Below are 21,044 nucleotides of genomic sequence, written 5' to 3' on the forward strand. Positions count from 1 at the left end.
CGTTCATTGTGACTTCCGCCCTTATTTCCGGGTTGTGGGCACCGTAGCGCATGCGCAGTAGTGCTACTCCCACGTGAACGACCCGTCCGCGTTCTTGATTTACGCTTCTGACGTGCGCTAGAGCATTTTTATGAATACAGACGGTTGCATCGGGTTTAAAGCATGGATTTGTAAATAAATGATTGTGAATACAGTAAGCTGAAAGTATAATTACGTAATTTAAGGTTTATTGAACTGACCGTGGCTATTAGTCTATATGTGTTGTTACAGGAATCATGTTGTTTTTGCCTGATTTCCCTTATATAAATCAAATCAAACGTTGATTTTCCATTCACTGATATATTGTATGCTAATAATCAAAAATGTTGTGAAATCTAAAATTTTGTGCACAAACCTACAAAAAATACACTATGGGTACAGAGTGGAAGATGTTTACATTTATTGGGTGTTTATTTGACCGCAAACATAGGTAACAGGTGAACATGTCACAGAACTCAGGGATTTCTATATATTATTGTCCTAGAAAATAATGAAAATAATGACAGAAATTGACAACAATCCAGAACAGATTATTGATTTGTGACATAGTTCTTCGAGTAATCGTTTGGTCCATAAAATGTCAGAAAATGTGAAAAAGAAACAATGATGTTCTCGAACGTAATTTTTTTGACCACAAACCAACATTTTTCAGTTTTTAAACTATTTATTTGTTATGCGGAGCAAAGAATCGAAGAAAATATTCACATTTAAGAAGCTAAAACAATCAAAAATCTTGTTTTAATCAAATAAAACAGTTAATGTCATTGTGTTTTCTCATTTGTGTTGGTGATTTGCACTTCAGGGCCACCGTACATAACAATACAATACAATACAATACAATAGTTAAACCTGTGAATTATAAATGAAAAATAAAACAATTTGCAAGTTAAAGTGTCAAGAATCAGCTGACTTTTCAAAGTTATGGGGGAAAAAAGTGCCCTTTTCTTTAAACACAGTGGTGCAGGTGGAGAATGTCACACACTGTTACTGAGGCTGATGTGGTGAAGTGGATGTGGTGCCCCCTGTTGGTTGCACTAAAACACTTCATTGTGAAGAAAAAAAAACTAATTGATGAGAAGAAAAGTTTAAAATAAATTAAACTAAAACATTGTGCCGTAGATTAACGTATGCAGAATAATCGACTCAGTTAATAAGTCAAAGAAGGAAATGGGGAGAGAGAAAAGAAAGAAGTGGTGACAAAGGAATATGGAGAGAGAAGGGGCAGTAAAAAGAAAAAGCAATTAAGGACAGAAGAGAAGGAAAGACAGTTGGGATGAAAGAAGGAGAAATTAACAAAAAGAGGCGACTGAAAAGACAAAATTAAAGAAGGGATGGAGGAAAGAAAGGAAGAAGGGACTGGAAAGACATGAAACCAACAAAAAGTGAAAGGACAGAAAGAAGGAATGAACAGAATACTTCTCACACATGTAAACCAAATCCAGTCCGATCAGTCAGTGAAATCCAGTCCATGTGTTTTGCTGCTGGCTTCTGTGAACACATGAAAACAGAAATGTAACTCGAGGACTGGTTTTCAAAGATATAGTATATGTCCCGCAACTGAGACAAACAATCATTAAATACAACTTTATTTGTATAGCGCCAAATCACAACATGGAGTGATAAAGGCACAGCACACAGTAAGACAAACAATAAGTATAATATTAGGGAGAAGAGAAAAGCCAGTATCCAGACTCAAAGATGTGCAGGCATCTGCCTCGGCCGGTTGGGTTGAAAGGAAAAATGGGGGACAGAGAGGGGGGGAGAGAGAACAGGAGCAGATATACATCTCAAACAAAAACATGTGACTAAAATGTCAAACTCTTTTAAATAAAACATTATATCCTTACTCCGACACAAAAACTGAGCATTTTATGACTCGTTCGTACATAATACACACACAGTAGTAAAATAGTGACAGGAGGAGCAATCAAAACAAAGTCGTATACACGTTTCTGAAGGTATCAGTGATTTATTTACGGCCACAGTTTCACTTCATTCGCAAAATATCAAATCAACCGTATACAAAACGAAACGACGTAACAAAACGGGAGAATTTTGTCAACGTGAAGCATTTGAATCGTCATCCGTTCACTCAATCGAAAAAACCAAAGGATGATATTTTTGTCTACTTCATTTAAAACAAAGTTCATACAAACCACACCACAAAATAAACCGCCGTCACTATTTTAGTGTTGAACAAAATCACTATTTTTGGTGAGAAGGATGTGAACCTGTTCTACAAAATATCCATTTATTTTGGTTTGAATTCACACAAAACACACTTTCATAATCACCATGATCTACCTCGACAGCTCCCTTAGAGCAGAAAAAAAATATGATGCTTTAAAAAAACAAAACAGGAATGTAGTGTTGGTTCATTCAGGGTTTCTTTTTTTTCCCCACTTCTTCAAAACAAAACACTTAAAAAACACTAAGTGAACAGCTATGAAACATAAAAACTTGGATGAAGCTACGTTAGCTCAACCTTAATTCATCTTTTTTTTAGTTTTTTGTCCGTTTGTGTCATCGATTTCCAGTCGCATGAGAGTGTTATGGCACAAACAAGTAGCATTAGTAGCATGATATGTGCTCTGCGTTAAATAAACAATCCACACTGCGTCCATATAAAGAACAGGCAAAGTCATGTGCAACATAGACAATTGTTGTTCGTAACTGAATCTTTTTTTCTTCTTCTTCTTCTTCTTTCCTTCCCTTGAACTTTGTTTCCGTTAAATATTGTCACCTCGTCTTAGGGAAAGTCTCACTTGAGGTACCATGTCCTTCAGCTTCATTAGACAAAAACAAAAAACTGCACTCAAGCTTGTCCAGTCCAAGAGAAATGACGGTAATTAAACCAGGATTTGTCCCATATTAAACTGTTTTTACAAGAAACGTATTAACTTCTAACAGCAGCGTCGGTGTCGCAACTTCACGTCACAGTCAACACCGACCTCCGAGTTTTTACTGTACGACATGGATATGAAGACTAGCTTTGGGCGTGTGACGCTGAGCGCTGGACGCTCAAAAATAACATAAAAAAAGGCACAAAATAAAATGACTGAATTCAAATTTGACCTATCGCGAGGTCTGTTTGTGGCACAGCAGAGCAAAATTTTTTTTTTTAAAGACATTTCCTTAAAGGTCCAGTGTGTAAAATGTATTTTTTTGTTCTATTTAAGCTAGTGCTTGGCGTCAACATTAACGCACAACGCATTTCCATGATGACTGACAGGAACAACACCCGTCGCGTTAGCGCGCCGACAGTATCAACTGGAGTGGTCTGTTTATTAAACGAAAAGAGCAACGCTACAAATAACCAGCGTACCCGTGTACTGCGTATGTGTGTCTGTGTTTTTAAAGTTTAGCATGACTTTAGAGACTCTATTTAACAAACGCGCGTCTTTTTCCGGTCAGTAGTCATGAAAACACGGCATGCGCCAATGTTGACGCCATTAACGCCGCTAACCCCCGTTAACGTGCACGGCACTACTTTAAGTATACAATCACTTCATTGTATGCATTATTATATTGATGGAGGAGCCAGTGATTATTTTCATAATCGATTAATCTGCTGATAATTTTCTTGATAATTCCAAACCTTGAAATTATGACTTTTTGAATTTTTTTTTGTGATAAGAAACCAGAAAATATTCACATTTATGAAGCTAAAAAAAACCTGAAACTGATTTACCTTATACATTTTACACACTGTCCCTTTAAAAATACTTTTTTTTTTTTTTTTAACCCAAGATAATTTTCTTTTCTATAACCTCTTTTACAAAATGTACAGGAAAGGTGAATCAGAAGTGTGCAACATGATTTAAAAGGGATTTGTCTGTATAAATCTTGTCTGTAAAAGTGACTAGGAGAAACAGTGAGTGGTGCTGTGGTACGTTATTATTATTATAACTGTTAAGGTTGAAATGTTTTTTAAAAAATGAGTGGAAAGGGTCGACAGGGTTATTTTAGATAGCGACGAGTAAAAACCCTCTTCAGTCAGTGTGTCGTCTCGATTTTTGCCGTGTGTTCCTACAGGGAATTATTCTGTGGGGAGAAGAGAGCTGCCAGGCCCAAAGCTTCTTCATTGTTCACTACGTCTTTGTCTGCCTTGGGCTTTTTAAAGAGCGATGGAAGATTCCGGATATGAACCTCCTTCCTGAACTGCTGGCACAGGGCTTTCTGTTGGCAGAGCACAAAGAGACGGGGGGAGGTTAAACCGAGCCGTTCAACATCTCCTAGAAAGAATTTCATTAGCCGAGCTGCCGCACGTACGATTTACAACACCGGGCACAATCACACTGCTGAGTAATGACTTGCACTATTGCAGCCCGGAGTCTCTGCTCCCTTTCTGGTGTCGTGCTGCCATCTAATGGCCGTGAGTGACATTACCCCAACAGTTCCTGCGAGGAGCTTCTTGAACTGGTCTTTCCTCCTTTTTTCTCCAGCTTTCTGGGCGGTGGGGTCGACGAGTCGGTGATCGTACAGGTCCAAGGCCTCCACGTTGATGTTGGGGATCTGGGTCATCGCATTCCTGAGCTCCGCGTAACGAGGCCGCTAAAGGAAACATGGACAGACGAGGATGGAGAAGGCACAAGAGACGCAATTGGTGGAATTGTTGAATCATCTCCAGATATAGATAGAAAATTGGATTTAAAGACATTATACATACACATATGCATACATATACACACACATATATATATATTCGCATATGCAAACATATACACATATAATATATGTATATATATATTTGTATATGTATGCATATGCGAATATATATTTGTATATGTATGCATATGCGAATATAATATATTCGCATATGCATACATATACAAATATATTCGCATATGCATACATATACACTTATATACATATATTCGCATATGCATACATATACACATATATATTCGCATACATATATATATTTGCATACATATACACATATTTATATTTGCAGATGCATACATATACACATACACATATATACACATACACATATATACACACATGCACATTTATGTTACTGTGTACATTGTTTTGAGTGTTAATAAAAAAAAAATATTATTTAAGAAATGTCATAGTGCTCCTACATTTTTTTCTGCTTGCTCCTAGTGAAAAAGCTGAGCCTACAGCCCTGAGATATGGTCCGAACATTGTTCTCACCAGGTTTTCATAGATGTACATGGCCAGCTGAGACAGCGAGGTGTTGCAGACTTCGTGCTGCCCGTGAACTTGAAGGCCTCTAAGAACGCTGGTGTAGAACCACGTGACCGCCTCAGGAAGAAGATTCCCTGTTGTGACCTGGAAAGACACAAACGTACACATTTAGGATACTTTGGTATCAAATCACAGCAAACGTGAAGGGTTCAAAAAGGTTAAATACCTGTCGCAGAAGGGTCCAACAGACCATGGAAGCTGTGCGGTGACAGTTTGTGGCGTCTTTCCATGACAGTGAGGTGAAGGACAGGGTCAACAGGGACATGCAGATGTTCTGGGAAACAAAAAGAAAAGGAGGAGGAGTTTAGACGTAGAACATAACGTGCGTGACTTTACTGAATGTGAAGCGACGCGTCTTAGGCCGACCTCGTGTTTCATCAGGCATTTCCCCAGCTCGCTCAGCTCCTCCGTGGGCTGCGCAGAAGACGACGACGTCTGCACCGAATCCATCATCATGTCCTCCTCTGTGCGTGCAGAGAACATTTCAAGCAAAGAAATGAGAAGAACAGTTGAATGATGCAACTTTTGCGTCAAATGATCTCATACGGAATCGCTTTTACCGTCTATTTCCTCCTTGCTTGCTGCTGCTTCAGGCACTTTTCTGGAAATGCAGCTCACAGCTAAAGAAGAGGAAGAAGAAGGAGGAGGAAATGTTATGGCCCCCATAAATACTCTTACATGGTAAAAGCTGATCAGGTACTTGTGTACCTTCTGAACACAGGAAAAAAGAGATCTTATCTTATATGAAAAGAGTGAACTTAAGCAGTAACACAGTCTAATCTACCACAATACTTGCAGTCATAGGTTTATCTATGAATGATAAACACAAACAATGGTGCTTTCTTCATGTGTTCCAAGAAAAAAAGTAGCACTTAAGTCCTAGACTCCACACCTCGGTTTATACTCATCGAGTATACAGATCTTAAAGTTATTTTATAGGCATTAGGATTCAAAACACTTATTTTACTTAATATTAGGGGTAATAAATGATCTTTAAATCTCATTTATATGTTCTTTGTGATTAAAACTGTGAAACTTACTGAGAACATCCATCACCTCCCTGGTGAGCAGACGCACCAGCTGCTCCTCCAACATCTCCTGTGTCACCTGGCTCTCCTGAGACAACACCACCTCCTCTTCCTCCTCCTCCTCCTCGCTAAAAACACAAAAAAGTAGTCATTAATACATTCATCACTCAAGTCATGACACGATATATAATCGCAGATTTAAGACTCACTTCGCAGAGGTTCTCTGGTTGATGACCTGCCACTTGGCGTTAAGTCTCTGTAGTACAAAGCAGAAAAAAGAAAAACACCTTTAACTTTGACCACAAAGGCAGCTACGACTGACTGGATTATTATTATTTTTTGTTTCTGTGAGATTAATGAGGATTATAGAGTCTAACCTGCTGCATGTAGGCAAACAGAGGGCCCAGCAGGGGGCAGAGTAGAGTCTCGTAGTACTCCTGAGGACATGATTGCACCAGCTGCTTCACAAACACCCGTAATACTTATTAAGGAAATTGACTGTTAACAAGCAGTGGATCATATTTGCCTATGTAGAGCAATACAAAGAGAGACAAAACACATATGCATCTCAAGAATGAATGCCTCTACCATGGAAATAAAGAAACGGAAAATTAAACGGAGGACGAGCAAATGAGGATATGAATCATAGGGCGAAGTCTGTAGTCGGGCACATGGTCGAGAGAGAAAAAAGCAGAGCCAGTGATTTCTTCAGCCAACCTGTCGATGGTGTAGAATTCCTGCTGCAGCGACGGACCAAAATTTCCCAAGACTGTGAAGCTGCAGAGGTGAACACAGTGGCAGAGGATGTGGAATTTAATGGGGAAAAACGGCAAGAAAATGATCTGATCTGTGGCAAAAGTGTAACCACTGCTCTCACCAGTTATCATAAACTGTGACAAAAAATCTCTGCATGCTCTCCAGGCTGGACCGATACACCGGAGAGTCGTAAAAATCCAAAGGATGCGGAGAGAGACCTGGTGAGAGCACAAATTACGAGGGTGAAATCCCAGGCTTTTTGTAACTGATGGAGAAGGTGTGTGTGTGTGTGTGTGTGTGTGTGTGTGTGTGTGTGTGTGTGTGTGTGTGTGTGTGTGTGTGTGTGTGTAAGGCTCCTCCTACAGAGAACTACGTTCTTCTCCGCATCCATCACATCGTGAGCGCAAGAAAAGGTCTCGCTCAGACGAGCCATGTTCTCCGGCAGGTACAGACTGTTGTGAGTCCTGCAATAAGAGACAAATAAGAGACATTTTAGAACAATAATAACCCACGTACACGTCCAACCTAAAAATCAAGGTCAGACTTCAAGGTCTTCACCACACTACAGCAGCTTTCCCCGAACTTTTTACATGGGGGTGTGACCCACTTTTAAAAAGAGGCCAAAACATTGTGACCTAATTCACAATACAACTCCTGTCAGAGCATACATGTGTATATATATATATATATATATATATATATATATATATATATATATATATATATATATATATATATATATATATATATATATATATATATATATATATATATATATATATATATATATATATATATATATATATATATATATATATATATGTGTGTGTATATATATATATATATATATATATGTGTGTGTATATATATATATATATATACACACGTTTACATATATGTATATATATACACGTTTACATATATATATATACACACGTTTACATATATGTATATATATACACGTTTACATATATACATATACACGTTTACATGCATATAAATACATATACATACATAAAAATAAACATACATACATATGCATATATATTTACACATATATAAATACATATGCATATGCATATATATTTACACATATATAAATACATATGCATATGCATATATATTTACACATATATAAAAACATATGCATATATATATATATATATATATATATATATATATATATATATAAATACATATGCATATGCATATATATATCTGGAGTGGGAAACTCCAGATATATACATCTGGAGTGGGAAACTTAAAACACGGTTTGTTACATTCAAACCGTCGTCAAGTGAGTTTAAGCCAATCAGCTCCACACGACTCTCTGCGTTTCTCAGTGTTTGTGTGTCATGTTGCTTGGCAACATTCCTGCACTCCACATAGGAAGTGACTCACTTTATGACAAGCTAGATATAGGCAACAACAGTAACATCGTAATAGTTAAGTGGAGCAGCTGCAAGCAGAGGAGAGAGAATGACTGAAAACATAAAGAAGAGCTCCCAAAAGGTTTTACTACTGCTCAAAATGCAGTTTGAAGGGATAAACACTGTGTGTACACACACACACAAATACTATCACATTGTCTTTGTTCACAAAGACCAAACAGAAGCAGGATAACAACAGAAAATCACCAAAAAGTACACAGTGCATCTATAAGTAAAAGTAAAATCTTGACCCAGTCTCTAGGAACTACCATGCATGTGTAAATGGAATAAAATGGGTATATTACAGTTTTATAAAGTGTTATAGAAGCTACTGGTGTACCTGATGAGAGCCAACAAGTTGGGCAGCAAGAGCAGAAACTGGGCTGCGCAGGGGTTTCTGTAGATGGGAACTCCAGCGGGTGTGTAGCCCACCACGAAGCCACCAGCCTTGGCTTCCTCCAGGTCTGCAGGCCACCGTGCCCGTTTCACCACCGCCAACATGGCGTTCAAACAGAAACTCAGCTGCAGGAAAGGAAATTTAAAGAAGAAAAATAATGTTTTAGCACCATATACTAAGGAAAAAAACTAAAAGTGGCTAAAAAGAGTCTTAAAAAACAACAGAACATACCTTTCCCCTGTTAAGACTTGCAGTGTCTGCGTCTGGACTTTGCTCCGTGACGACCTGATCGGCTCCAACAAAGGACAGAAACATGGCAGGATCCCACATCACTCTGAAACACAGCAGGAGATCGTCCGTCACGACTGCGAAATGAGTCGCGGACAATTAAAAGGAAAAGGTTGAGGGGAGAAAAACTCACCGCCTCATCTCATCCGAGGTCCACTCTGTGATGACCGTCGCCATGAGTTCGTCGAGAAAAGCCTTCTGCTTTGCAAAGTCTTTGAACTGGTTACTGATGAGCACCAGCGCTTCCAACAGCGAACACTTCTCCAAGTGAGTCAGCATGCCGTCGTTAGAAAAGAGCTTCTTCACGTGAGTGTAAAACATGTCAAAACAAGGCTGGAGAGGAAATAATATTCATATCAATTAAAGGGTAAGTCATACATATTTACTTACTCATCAGCTCTGTATACATGTCATGCTATATGAAGAGCATTTACCAGGATGAACGGAGTATAATCACGGCAGATTTTGATGAGAGAAGAACACGCGTGCCTCCTCGCATTCTTCACAGATCTGGTTCGAGGTATCTGAGGGCAGAAGAGGGGTGGTTTTTAAGTTTACCGTGGACATTAACAATAAAGAAAACTTGCTTTTTGAGGTCAACTCACCTTACTGTCCTGGACAACCTCAAATGTGATGGCGTTAAATAGCTACGGAGACAAAAGAGAAGAAAATGAAGTTGAAACATATCACTAATTCTCACGCTGCTTTCTATAAAACACATATCGTCAAAAACGTCTCTGGGAAATGAACTCTTACAGCCAATGTCTGGTCTGAATCGCAAAGAAACAACAGATTTTAGCCACTTAACCTACACTCACCTTAACTAGAAAATAAAATATCTAAACCACTTAATCCTCCAGACCAAAGTCCACAGAGAAAATGATAATTTTTGACCTCACAGAGACACCATAGCTACTGGTCAACATTTGGTTAGTGTGTGGCACTGATGTCAATCTGTACAAAGAATTAGGAACACTTCAAATCACAAGATAAAACATTTGAACTTGGAGGCAGCAGTGGAGCAACAACTCCCGCTTGTACAAGTAAAATTGCAGATCTTTTTCAATGGAATTTGGTGTAAATGCTGTCTCATGTTGGCATAAAGGTATGATCTTTAAAAATCAATGTTATTATTATATGTTATTAAGATGTTGACTCAAGCCGGCATAGATTTTATTTAGTGCTGGGCACGTTAACGTGGTAACGGTGGTTACCGGAAACAGACACACATGACGTCATGTTTACGTGACTCCCGATTGTTAAAATGAGTTTCTTAAGTCACGCTAAACTTTAAAAACAGAGGCACACATACGCAGTACACAGGTACGCTGGTTATTTGTAGCGCTGCTCTTTTCGTTTAATAAACAGACCGCTCCAGTTCGACTGCAGGCGCACTAGCACAGCTAACAAGGCTAACAGAGCTAAAAGATAAACGGAGCCTGGACTCCGGTTGCGGCACGCAAACATGACGTCACACGTGTCTTTTTCCAGTCAGTTGTCATGGAAACGGGCCACGCGCTAACGTTGACGCTAACGCCGATAACAGGCCTAGCACTAATTTTATTATAAAAGCTGATGTCCAGTAAGAGCAGATGTCAATGTCTCAGGCTGGTTCCTTCTTGGTGAAGTCAGCGCTAACAATGTGCCAACACTGAAAAACATCCACTTTGAAATTCATATTACCCATTTCCCTGTGCTTGTAGGTAGGTTTGAAACAAATAAAACGGTGTAGTAGAAACATACAAAAATAAGACATGCATCATAAACAATGAAAACTCAACTGACCTTGTGTAAGACCTGTGTCAGGAAGTGTGGTCTGTGCACAACAAACGGGAAGAGGGCCGAGATGTTGGTGAGCAAACAGGACAAGATGAGCGGGTCTTTGGTGTCGTAGTTGAGCACCACCTGCAGCAGCTCCACGCCACGATCTATCGGCAACTTCTGCACAAGTCAGAGGCGGAGTTAGAGAGCGGAAGCACTCGGCGTCATTATGGTGTGATTGAATGGAATCGCTTTAACGGCTCAATTACCTCCTCTTCTAGACCTTTGAAGATCTGCGTCAATGTGCACTCCATGAAGATGGTCATCGCATCCCACTGGACCACAGACGGAGACAGAAGGGAACACAGGCCTTCTCCACACTTTGCTAGTGAGGTTTGGGTGAGAGGAGAAGTCATGTCAAGTATGTAAACCTGCTTATATAGTTTGAAAAACAAAAGGTACAGAATGAGTATACCCCTTCACAAACTTACACGTGGTATCCCCAATATCAATGGGGCTAGAAATCTGGTACTGGAACCACTCTACTGCTATCTGAAAGGCCTCCATGGGAACAATGCGACAGGCGTTCCGCAGCACTTCTCCCTGCTGTGCTCGAAAAGCTGCAATGCATTGAAAAAAAAATAAACAAGAGAACCAATAAGTGGGAGAATACTGAATGTACTGATCACAAATGCAGAAAAGCTGAACCCATAAAACCTACCGACGAAGAAGGAGTTGAAGTCCTCGTCGCTGTCGAAGTCCACGCGGGAGTACTCGCAAGATGGATCATCTTCTCTCGACGGGAATCCAGTCTGGAGACGAGAGAGAAATGACAGAAAGAAACTCAACACCACGTACGGCTGGGCACAGATATCACTAACCAGCCTTTACACATAGATCCAGCGCTATCATCAAGACCACATTTGAAGTCAATTTAATCAGCTATTTCTACAAATTCAGCCTTTATGACCCCCCAAAAAGAAGAAAAAGTCGCCAACTGAAGCAGTTGGAGGTGTGTGTGTGTGTGTGTTTGCTGTGGACACGAAAGGATCCTTTTCTGCTGAAGTTTGAAAACTTCTTCCGACTGTTTAAATTTTTGTCTAGCCATAGTTATCAAAAGAGTAAAAAAATTAATAAATCGGGCTTTAGTCCAAATATGCATCGCTCTGCTTCATGCGTCACCATGCTGGCTTTCTCTTTCACACATTCATCACATGGGCTCTGTGACTAACATCACTGCTGGATTAAAAGTAGAACAACACCTTTCACCTTTACATTCTGTGTTCACAGTTAAACAGAAAGGCTAAATAAAGGCACACAACACTCTCTCACCTTGACGAGGTTGACCATACAGGCTTTGAGGTATTTGACGGCCATGTCCATGATGACCGGTTCCTTTGACAACGTCTCGTGTCTGAACAAAGCTCCCCACGTAGGCTGAGCGGACGACTTCAAGAACTGCATCAAACGCAAAAGAAACCAACGGATTAATTTCCCTGTCCAAAGTCAAACGCCGTCTTAAAGACGTGAACTTAAGGCAATTTGTCACCGTACCTGACTGGAATGTGTAGTGAAGGACAGAAGAGCTTCCATGTACTTGCTGAGATTCGCAGGTATTTCAACCTCGACGTCCGAACCCTGTGGCGAGATCATGGTATTTCCAAATGATCAGTCATAAACAGAAATACGATAAAAAAACATGCTTTTAATTTATATGCATTTGTGTGGACTAAGCTGAAATAAAACCACCAGGAGAACAACTGTGTGTTCAAATTAGGACAGAAATATCCAGAGTCCAGGAGCTCTGCAGCTATCAAATATTTTTGTAATGGAAATTTGACCAATTATTTTTCGATTAATCCAGGACACAATTATTTTCTTTTAACCTGATTGCTCAATTAATTGGGGAATAATCGGTAGAATACTCGATTACAAAAACATTAGATAGCTGCAGCCCTAGTAAGCTACATTAAATCAGCCAACATCAATGTTTACTTTAGCGTGTGCCGGAAGCGTTAGCAACCGGCTGTTTCACTCTCTGCCATCGCGCTAGCTGAAATCCGGATGTGCGGTGTGCGTCTGCTAAAACGGTCCGTGTGGAACAATGATCCCTGCGCTGAACAGGCCGCGCGAGATAGAAATAAAACAAATACTCGAGGCAGAGTTTTTGCCTTTTTGAGAATTTTTTGTAATCGAGTTACTCGAATCATTCAAGTAATCGTTGCAGCCCTAGAGTCCAGCCACACGGGCTGTGATAAGATTTTATACATCCCCCATCTTTGGTTCGGTTTTATAAGTTATTATTTATGGCCAGGAAAAATGATTTGCACCTTTTACTGCTTAAAAAATTGACTATTGAGCCCCGGGACTCTTCACATTATCAAATCTGGCCCTTTGGATACCCCTGAATTCGGATAAACTCACCACTAATGAGAAGAGCTGTCCTCCCAGGGCACACAGGACTTGACACAGCCTCTTCAGGAAGATATAATGCCGCTCCACTGCTCTACACACACAGTATATACACACACACACGCAGGACTATAAATCGCAACCACATGCACTAAAAAAAACAACACTTAATAATTTGTTTTGCATCTGTGCTCAAGTGAAAGTTATGGCATCAGTACTTACTGCGACTCTGTGGATTTCTTACATAACGCCAGTCCATCTGCCGACCTACACACACACACACACACACACACACACACAGACAGAGGCAGGCAGGATGAATCAGTGATGGTGAAAATGTGCATGTTGAAGTGGGGATGATGGAGAGAAGCGGCTGTACTTACTGTGCCGCAGAAAGGATGTAGTGTATGGCCACATCATCAAAGAGCAGCATGAATGGCTTCCTCTCCTCCAGCTTTCCCTGCGGCACAATGGCACATTCATATTTATGACTACTATTTCTGATCTAATTTAAATTTAAATAATATTTACAGGAGCATGGCTCATCATTTCTGATCATATTTGTTCTGTACTGACGGTTAACTGTGTATTTTCAATTTGAGGGTGATATTTTGCACAATTTTCTGCATTTTATGGACAAAACAGGTTACCTATGAATTGAAAAACTAAATCAAGACTGTAAAGAGAAGCAGAAATGGAAAAACAAACACATTGGAAGAAAAAAATAACAGTACACATCCAAGACATTTCTTCTATTTTTTTTTTAATCACGTAAACAAAGTGAGAAGCTGCGAGACTAAAACTAACCTGTATCTGCCATTTGAAACAGCATTTATTAGCAATTATCAAACAAACGCAATCGTCAACAGACGTTTTGTATTGCAATTTCCTGTGACTCACCTTCCGGCTGATGGCGATGAGCAGACACTCCGCTGCCTCCAGCTGCAGCTCCGACTCGCTCAGCAGAAGACACAAGATCTCGAGGAGGTGACAGTTTCCGGAGGTGATGTACACCAGGGACACCCAGTCGATGTAGCCTGCGAGTGTATTCAGTGTGGCCACAGCGACGCGACAGTGAGCTCTGGCCTGGGCAAAAAGTTAAAGGAAGAGTGTGAAATTGACACAATCAAGCTGATGAGAGACTCACTTAGAAAGCAAAAAGGCACAGTGAGGTTTTCTCACCTGTAGTTCCTGTCCAGGTACATCTTTCTGGATTTAAAAAAAAAAAAACAACACACACAAATAAGTTACTTTTGACTTATTTCTAGTGACGACCACAGAATCGGAGTTGAGATCCCACTCACCAGTCTACGATAGTCCTCCACGTTCACCTGCAAAATTGCCATCATGAAACTGAAAATGCTTTCCATGTTCTGGGTGAGCGTCTGCTGGATGTCTCGGCGCCGCTGAGCGGGCAACGTTTGGAACGTGATCACATCTTCTGCCAGCCTCAGCAGGATCAACATCACCAGCTCCGTCTGTGCCTCCTGAGGAACGGGGACGCGAAATTTATGATTTACTTTATTCCCTTTTAAAGTAGACATATTATATCCTATTTCTCGAGGTGAACCTAGTTCCCTGGTGTCCTAATGAACATGTCTGTGACATGCTTTGGTCAAAATAACTTAAGGATGAAGCACCATAGCAGTTCAATCACTCCGCCAAAACAGCCCTGTTCAGAACGCTCTCTTTTTAGCACCCGTCTCTTTAAATGCAGATGAGACACAGGAAACTACGTCAACATCACATTTATATCCTATACTAAGACTGAGGAGGACCACAAAAACATGACTGAGTCAACTTTTTTCACAGTTTGCCGACTCATAGCCTCCAGAAATACAAGTATAAATATGATTAAAAAGTTGATTTTGCATAATATGTCTCCTTTAAAGTTCAACCTTTTCACAGCCATAATGGAAAAATAATGGGAATTTTATACAGAAACACACATATTGAGTATTTGCCCATAAGTAATGACATTTTTACGTAAGTAACTCACCCCTTGACTCGTGAGCGCCTCCATCTCTTTCAACATATCTGGCCAGTGTTGAGGCCATTCTCTCTTTATCATTTCCACTGTGATTCGGGACAGGACATCTTTGATGTGGCTCTCCTCCTCCAAAATGGAACAGGTGCCCTGATGATAAGACCCCAAAACAAGCGACAACAACATCAAGTATTTTGATAAATGATAAATCTGCTTTTGTGTTACTTTCAACGTATGATGGTAACTTACATTTGATAAGAGCTGCATGGTACACTCCTTCAACTGGACTTTTTCTTCCTGTTGCATGTCGTTCCATTTGAATCTGCAGGAGAAGCGAGGTTTAATAATATCATATTCAATTGTGCCATTATACTTGATACTCGAATAACAATGATGTTAAACTCACTTGATGACATGCTCCAGGATTTGGAAACCAAAGTGTCGGACTATAGCTGGTTGAGCTTTGTCAGCTAATTGCAGGCCACACGGGACACAGAAGGAGTTTCTCTCTTTAAACTCTTCATAAAACTGCAGTGAAAAACAAAGGTTGTTATAAAACAGGTGACAATACAATTTGACAATGATGTAAACACTGCTTTCCTCTGCATATGTAATGTGTCAGTACCTAAAATAATTGTGATTGACCAGATTATTGCATTTGAGAAAATAAATGTGCTTTAATATATGTATATTTCTACAGATTATTAAACATAAACAAGTGGGGGTTCAGTCCGTAATCTACCATAATTTGGAATGTAAACGTACGATGTCAGAAGGCAGATTAACTAATTGTTCTAATGTTCTAAAAGATATAATGACGGGGTCTCAAACTCATGACTGGGGGGCCATTGAGTGTAGAATGGTCGTTAGGGGCCAAATCATCAGAATTATTTTTTATGATGACATTTCACAGAATTTTCAAAATAAAATGCGCGTTTTGATATCGAACAATAAACGGGTCACAAAAAGAACCTATTTATGATGCAAAATTAATCTCATACATAGAAATAACTTGTTATTTAGTGACAGGCAACAAGTTTGAGCCATCTGTGCTTTGCAAATAAATCTTTACCAAAAAAATACTACAAAACAAAGCATTCCTGCGGATAAAAATGTTAAACGAAAAACAGATTCCTGGGTCCTGGGATTAAGGGAAAGCTCCCCCTTGTGGCAGTTTAAAAAAAATGACTAGGACTGTATGATGGCGAGCTGCTGGACTATACAAGTGACACACCTGAAATGCTAACCAACTATTCACCACAATCCACTTATTGTGAGCGTTTATAATACCACTGCTGCAACAGCTGCTTCACCACTAGCATCACAATAAACACAAATAGCAGCTAACGCTTAGCTATTCAAGCTAACCTTAACGTTGCTATCATCAAAACAATGTTGGAAATTAGAGCTTTTATAAGTTCCACTGCGATGTTAAATGGAGGTGTAAGCATGTCCACGAATGAATGAATGAAGTTGAGTCGACAGCAGCAGGGTGAGAGTGAGAAATGACTAGGACTGTATGATGGCGAGCTGCTGGCAAGTGACACACGTGAAATGCTAACCAGCCACGATTCTACAGATAATGGATATTCACCACGATCCACTTGTTGTAAGTGTTGCACGCTGCTACAACAGCTGCTTCACCACTAGCATCACAATAAACACAAATAGCAGCTAACGCATAGCAATTCAAGCTAAGCTTAACGTTGCGATCATCAAAACAATGTTGGAAATTAGAGCTTTAAAGTTCCACGGCGATGCTGAATGGTGGTGTAAGCATGCCCATGAATGAATGAATGAATGAATGTGAGTCGACAGCAGCAGGGTGGTGGTGGTGGTGGTGGTGGTGATAGTCAACCGCACCACTCACTGCGAAATTAGCCAACATTAACGAGCGTAAACCACTACGTGAGCGGTGTTTTTTAACGCAGACAGAAGCAGGTTATTCGGTTTTCAAAGCACACAGTCCTACTTTAACCACATCGCTGAGGGGAAAAAAAAGTAAACACGGCAACTTGGAGCAAGCTAACAGTCCGTGGTAAAGATGCTACCTTTAGGGCCTCCAGTCGGTAAATTTGGCTCGTTTCTGCGTCCATCATCACATTGACAGCTTTAATGAGCTGCTCACACACGGCAGCCACCTGGTCGGCCATGACTTCAGGTAACACAACAGTGAAGGAGAAAGACAGGAGCTCCCTTATGCAAAACCTGCAGCAGCGACGCGATGCGAGCCAACGTGCACCAAATGTGCTGCTACTACCACAACGGGTTTTTTAATCCTCTCGCTTGCCGTAGAACCAGAATCCTGGGAGTTGTAGTTAAAGCGCCATCTTCTTCTTCTTTTTTTAAAAGATCGTATACACGGTGACAGAGGAATCACTTCTGAGTTTAAACTGATGTACGTTAACAGCTCAGTGAACTACAAAACACTCGTTTAATCGAATGTAGATGAATGAAGATGAAAGTCAATACCCTTTTTTGTTTCATTTTCTTTTTAATCGAGAAGTTTGCTCTTATTCGATTGTTTATTTTTCGCGACACATTCAATTTCAAACCATTCAAACCATTAATGTATCATTATTGTATTGACATAACCTTACTTTGCCACATGGGAAAAAATAATGCATACCCAAGTCATAATGATGACATGCTATGAAATATTAAGTCATATTTTTGGATGATATCCCATAAATATAAGATACCATAATAATGAGACATAGCATAACTGTATAAAATCCGGAACAAAAATTGAGAATTATTATTATGATATAATAATAATATAATTCATATGGACATGTGAGTGTAGCTGCTGTACATTTAGTACTTTACTCACATATTCATATTTGTTTCTGATTCATTGTTTGATTGGCAGATTTTTTCATACCTGAAATCCTTTAGTTAAAAACTACAAATAATATGACTTAGCTAAAATATTGTGTCATTTAGTAGAAACTTCCTAATTATTCTAAGTTTAACTATTTAACACTTTTGACAACTGCTTAAGTCACTTCATATGCAAAAATATCAATGAAGTGCTCAGACCTTAATATCTTAATATTTTATTTATAAACCGTTTGCTTTTTTGTATTGATTCTCTGTGTCGCCAGTAGTAGTAGGGGGAGTTGTTGATTTTGCCAAATATTAATTGAAAGATTTTTCTGTAAGTTTTCTAATCTGGTTTCCATGCAACAAAAAGTTCTCACATTTAGTTTTACAAGTGTATTCATATTCGTGACAGAGTAGGATAAGTATTAGTATAGTTGGTGTGTGAATGATCAATAGTCATTATTATTGGCAGTAACAGAGGGACCCGAAATCTATTTTGCTTAGGGCCCCATGGAGGCTTGGGCCGGCCCTGGAACAGATACTTTTGCTGAAGTGAACGTCACTGCATAAAGCCTTTAACATCCAAAAAAACAGGCAGAGTGAGACATCTTCTCTTAAAATGTCCTTCGTCACCATGGATACTGTGAAGCGTAAAAATGTTACCCCGAAGTCAAACCATGGATGCATTATAAGATCTGGATAGAGCCCCGCCCCTTTAGCTCCGTTGCGTGCTACAAAATAAGACGTTCGTGTTGAATATTGACACCGGACTGGTCCGGTAGGTGGGCGGTGTTGTGTCTCCTAGAACAGGGCGGAGCTTGAATTCCAAACTGGAATGAGTTTCCTCTCGAGACGTCACTCTGGGATCGGCTGTGTCTGTGTGCATCGCCGAGCTTCACTGTCAGTCAGTGCGGGGTTTCGGGGTCTGATTACCGTCGCTTCCTCGGGTAAGAAAAAGCTGGAAAATACTGGATTTGCTCCTCGTCGATTAACAACTACGTACGTTTAAGGTTTTTTTTTTTTAACGGCGCTCGCGACGAAGCCACGGCACAAAGTTGTACAGCGATGCTCTCGCGCACACACACACACACACAACTACAACGGAAACTTTGGCCGTGAAGGCCTTGTAGCAACAGGTCCACGGGATCAACACGTAGCAGCGTTTTTGAGTGTTTTGTCTGTTTTATTTCACGTTGTGCTGAGTTGTAATGTCGTCTAACCATGTGCTTTGTTGTTGTTTTTTTTGTAGTAATGCAGGACGCGAGAAAGTAGCCTTCCCCGGGATTAAAGAGGTCGTCAGTCCCACGGCTTTCGTCGAAACTACCAGCGGATTCATGCTGTGTTGTTAGCTAAATGCGGTACGAAGCTAAAATGATGCCGGTGAGTTTTTGGATTAAATTACTATTCATTTCATTTTAGTCACCTGGATAAGTGTTTTTTTGTTGTTGCTCTTTTCGACATTGTTGTGTTATTGTGTTATTGAATTACCTGGACATTTAAATAGACGTGGCGAGTTGATGTGGTTGGGAACAGTGTCATTACTATGACAACGCTGGCAGGTGTGTGAAGTTTATTATTAGCGGTGTATATGTGCTTACCAGTCGTCCTCATGGAGACCAAAACCTGGTCCCAATGAGGCAGAACCTAACTGGTTAAATTGAGGGCTAAGATTTGAAGATTGTGGTTTTCGGTTAAAGTTAGGTTTCTGGTTGGGGAGCCATATTCTGGTTGCACAAATCTGTGTGTCATAGAGAATGGGCTACGATGTATTCTGTAAAGTCAATAAATGTTGTCATCCATTGTTTACACTGCAGGTGACCTCATTTGCTTACTCTCCATCACAGCCCCTCCTTGCAAACACAGCTGTTGTATAATTCTTTTAAAGTCCCTACATCAAATTGCCTTAGTGTACAATCTCTCAGGTGGATCTGTTTGACTGCTTGTTAATGAAAAATATCTAATCAGTCGTAAAACGTGGCAGAAACTCGCTGCATTTAGGTATATGGACTGGGTCAAGGCGACCTGCTGAAGTTCAAGTGAAGTTTGAGTGTCTTGTGTACACAATAAAGTGGCTTGTGAGTCTACAGAGTAGAGACAAGAGCATTCAGTGTTTTCAGTTTTAACTAACACAAGGTTAATTGTGAAGCACAGCAAACAAACTAAAGTCTGTTTGAAACACACACATTCAATTATTTCAGTTTTGATGGCAAGTTGAAAAAAATACACCTTGCAATAATCTACTTCTTACGGAAGCGTATTGCTGCCACACATACAAAAAAGTGGGGCGTTGAGTATTGCGTTCATATCACATTATTTCGAGAAACTATCACGTTATTTAGAGATAAGATTGTTTTCTTGTTATAACGAGAAACTATCACGTTTTTTTGAGAAACTATTACGTTATAAGGAGAAACTGTTATTTCGAGATACAATTGTTTTCTTGCTATAATGAGACACTATAAAGTTATTTTGATAAACTATTACGTTATAACAAGAAACTATTACGTTATTTACAGATAAGATTGTTTTCTCGTTATAACAAGAAACTATCACATATTTCGAGATAAAATGTTTTCTCATTATAACGAGAAACTCGCGTTATTTCGACATAAGATAGTTTTCACGTTATAACGGGAAACTATCACGTTATTTCGAGATAAGATTATTTTCTGGTTATAATGAGAAACTATCACATCCTTTTGAGAAACTATTACGTTATAACGAAAAATTGTACCTTTCATTTCACGATAAGATGTTTTCTCTGTATAACGTCCAAAATATATTATCTCGAAATAACTTGGCAGTTTCTCGTTATAATGAGAAAACATTTTATCTGAAATAACGTGACAATTTCCTGTTATGAGAAAACATCTCATCGCGAAATAACGTGACAATTTCCTGTT

General features: G+C 39.6%; 2 protein-coding genes across 2 annotated transcripts in view; one reads left to right on the forward strand and one right to left on the reverse strand.

Moving 5' to 3' along the window:
* Window positions 1-3,903: 3,903 nt before the first annotated feature.
* Window positions 3,904-17,468, reverse strand: xpo5 (exportin 5; the record flags this gene model as incomplete). Its single annotated transcript, XM_083897776.1, has 33 exons — window positions 3,904-4,218; window positions 4,429-4,593; window positions 5,203-5,340; window positions 5,423-5,530; window positions 5,623-5,720; window positions 5,817-5,876; window positions 6,297-6,412; window positions 6,494-6,540; window positions 6,662-6,765; window positions 6,931-7,061; window positions 7,162-7,258; window positions 7,404-7,504; window positions 8,811-8,992; window positions 9,099-9,201; window positions 9,289-9,488; window positions 9,590-9,679; window positions 9,761-9,802; window positions 10,941-11,096; window positions 11,186-11,301; window positions 11,408-11,536; window positions 11,638-11,728; window positions 12,249-12,374; window positions 12,471-12,554; window positions 13,341-13,422; window positions 13,551-13,595; window positions 13,712-13,788; window positions 14,229-14,414; window positions 14,511-14,537; window positions 14,633-14,815; window positions 15,328-15,465; window positions 15,565-15,637; window positions 15,722-15,843; window positions 17,367-17,468. The coding sequence occupies 33 exons, from the start codon at window positions 17,466-17,468 to the stop codon at window positions 4,069-4,071; spliced, it is 3,669 nt and encodes a 1,222-aa protein (XP_083753902.1). The 3' UTR covers window positions 3,904-4,068.
* A 1,600-nt stretch (window positions 17,469-19,068) lies between these two features.
* tp53bp2a (tumor protein p53 binding protein, 2a) overlaps window positions 19,069-21,044 on the forward strand; it is a 28,285-nt gene continuing 26,309 nt past the window's right edge. The window contains exons 1-2 of the mRNA XM_083898115.1: window positions 19,069-19,088; window positions 19,391-19,521. Coding sequence (XP_083754241.1) covers window positions 19,495-19,521 — 27 coding nt within the window. The 5' untranslated portion in view covers window positions 19,069-19,088; window positions 19,391-19,494. The remainder of the gene's footprint in view (window positions 19,089-19,390; window positions 19,522-21,044) is intronic.

The sequence above is a fragment of the Microchirus variegatus genome (genome assembly GCF_963457635.1).
Source record: "Microchirus variegatus genome assembly, chromosome: 11".
NCBI lineage: Eukaryota > Metazoa > Chordata > Actinopteri > Pleuronectiformes > Soleidae > Microchirus > Microchirus variegatus.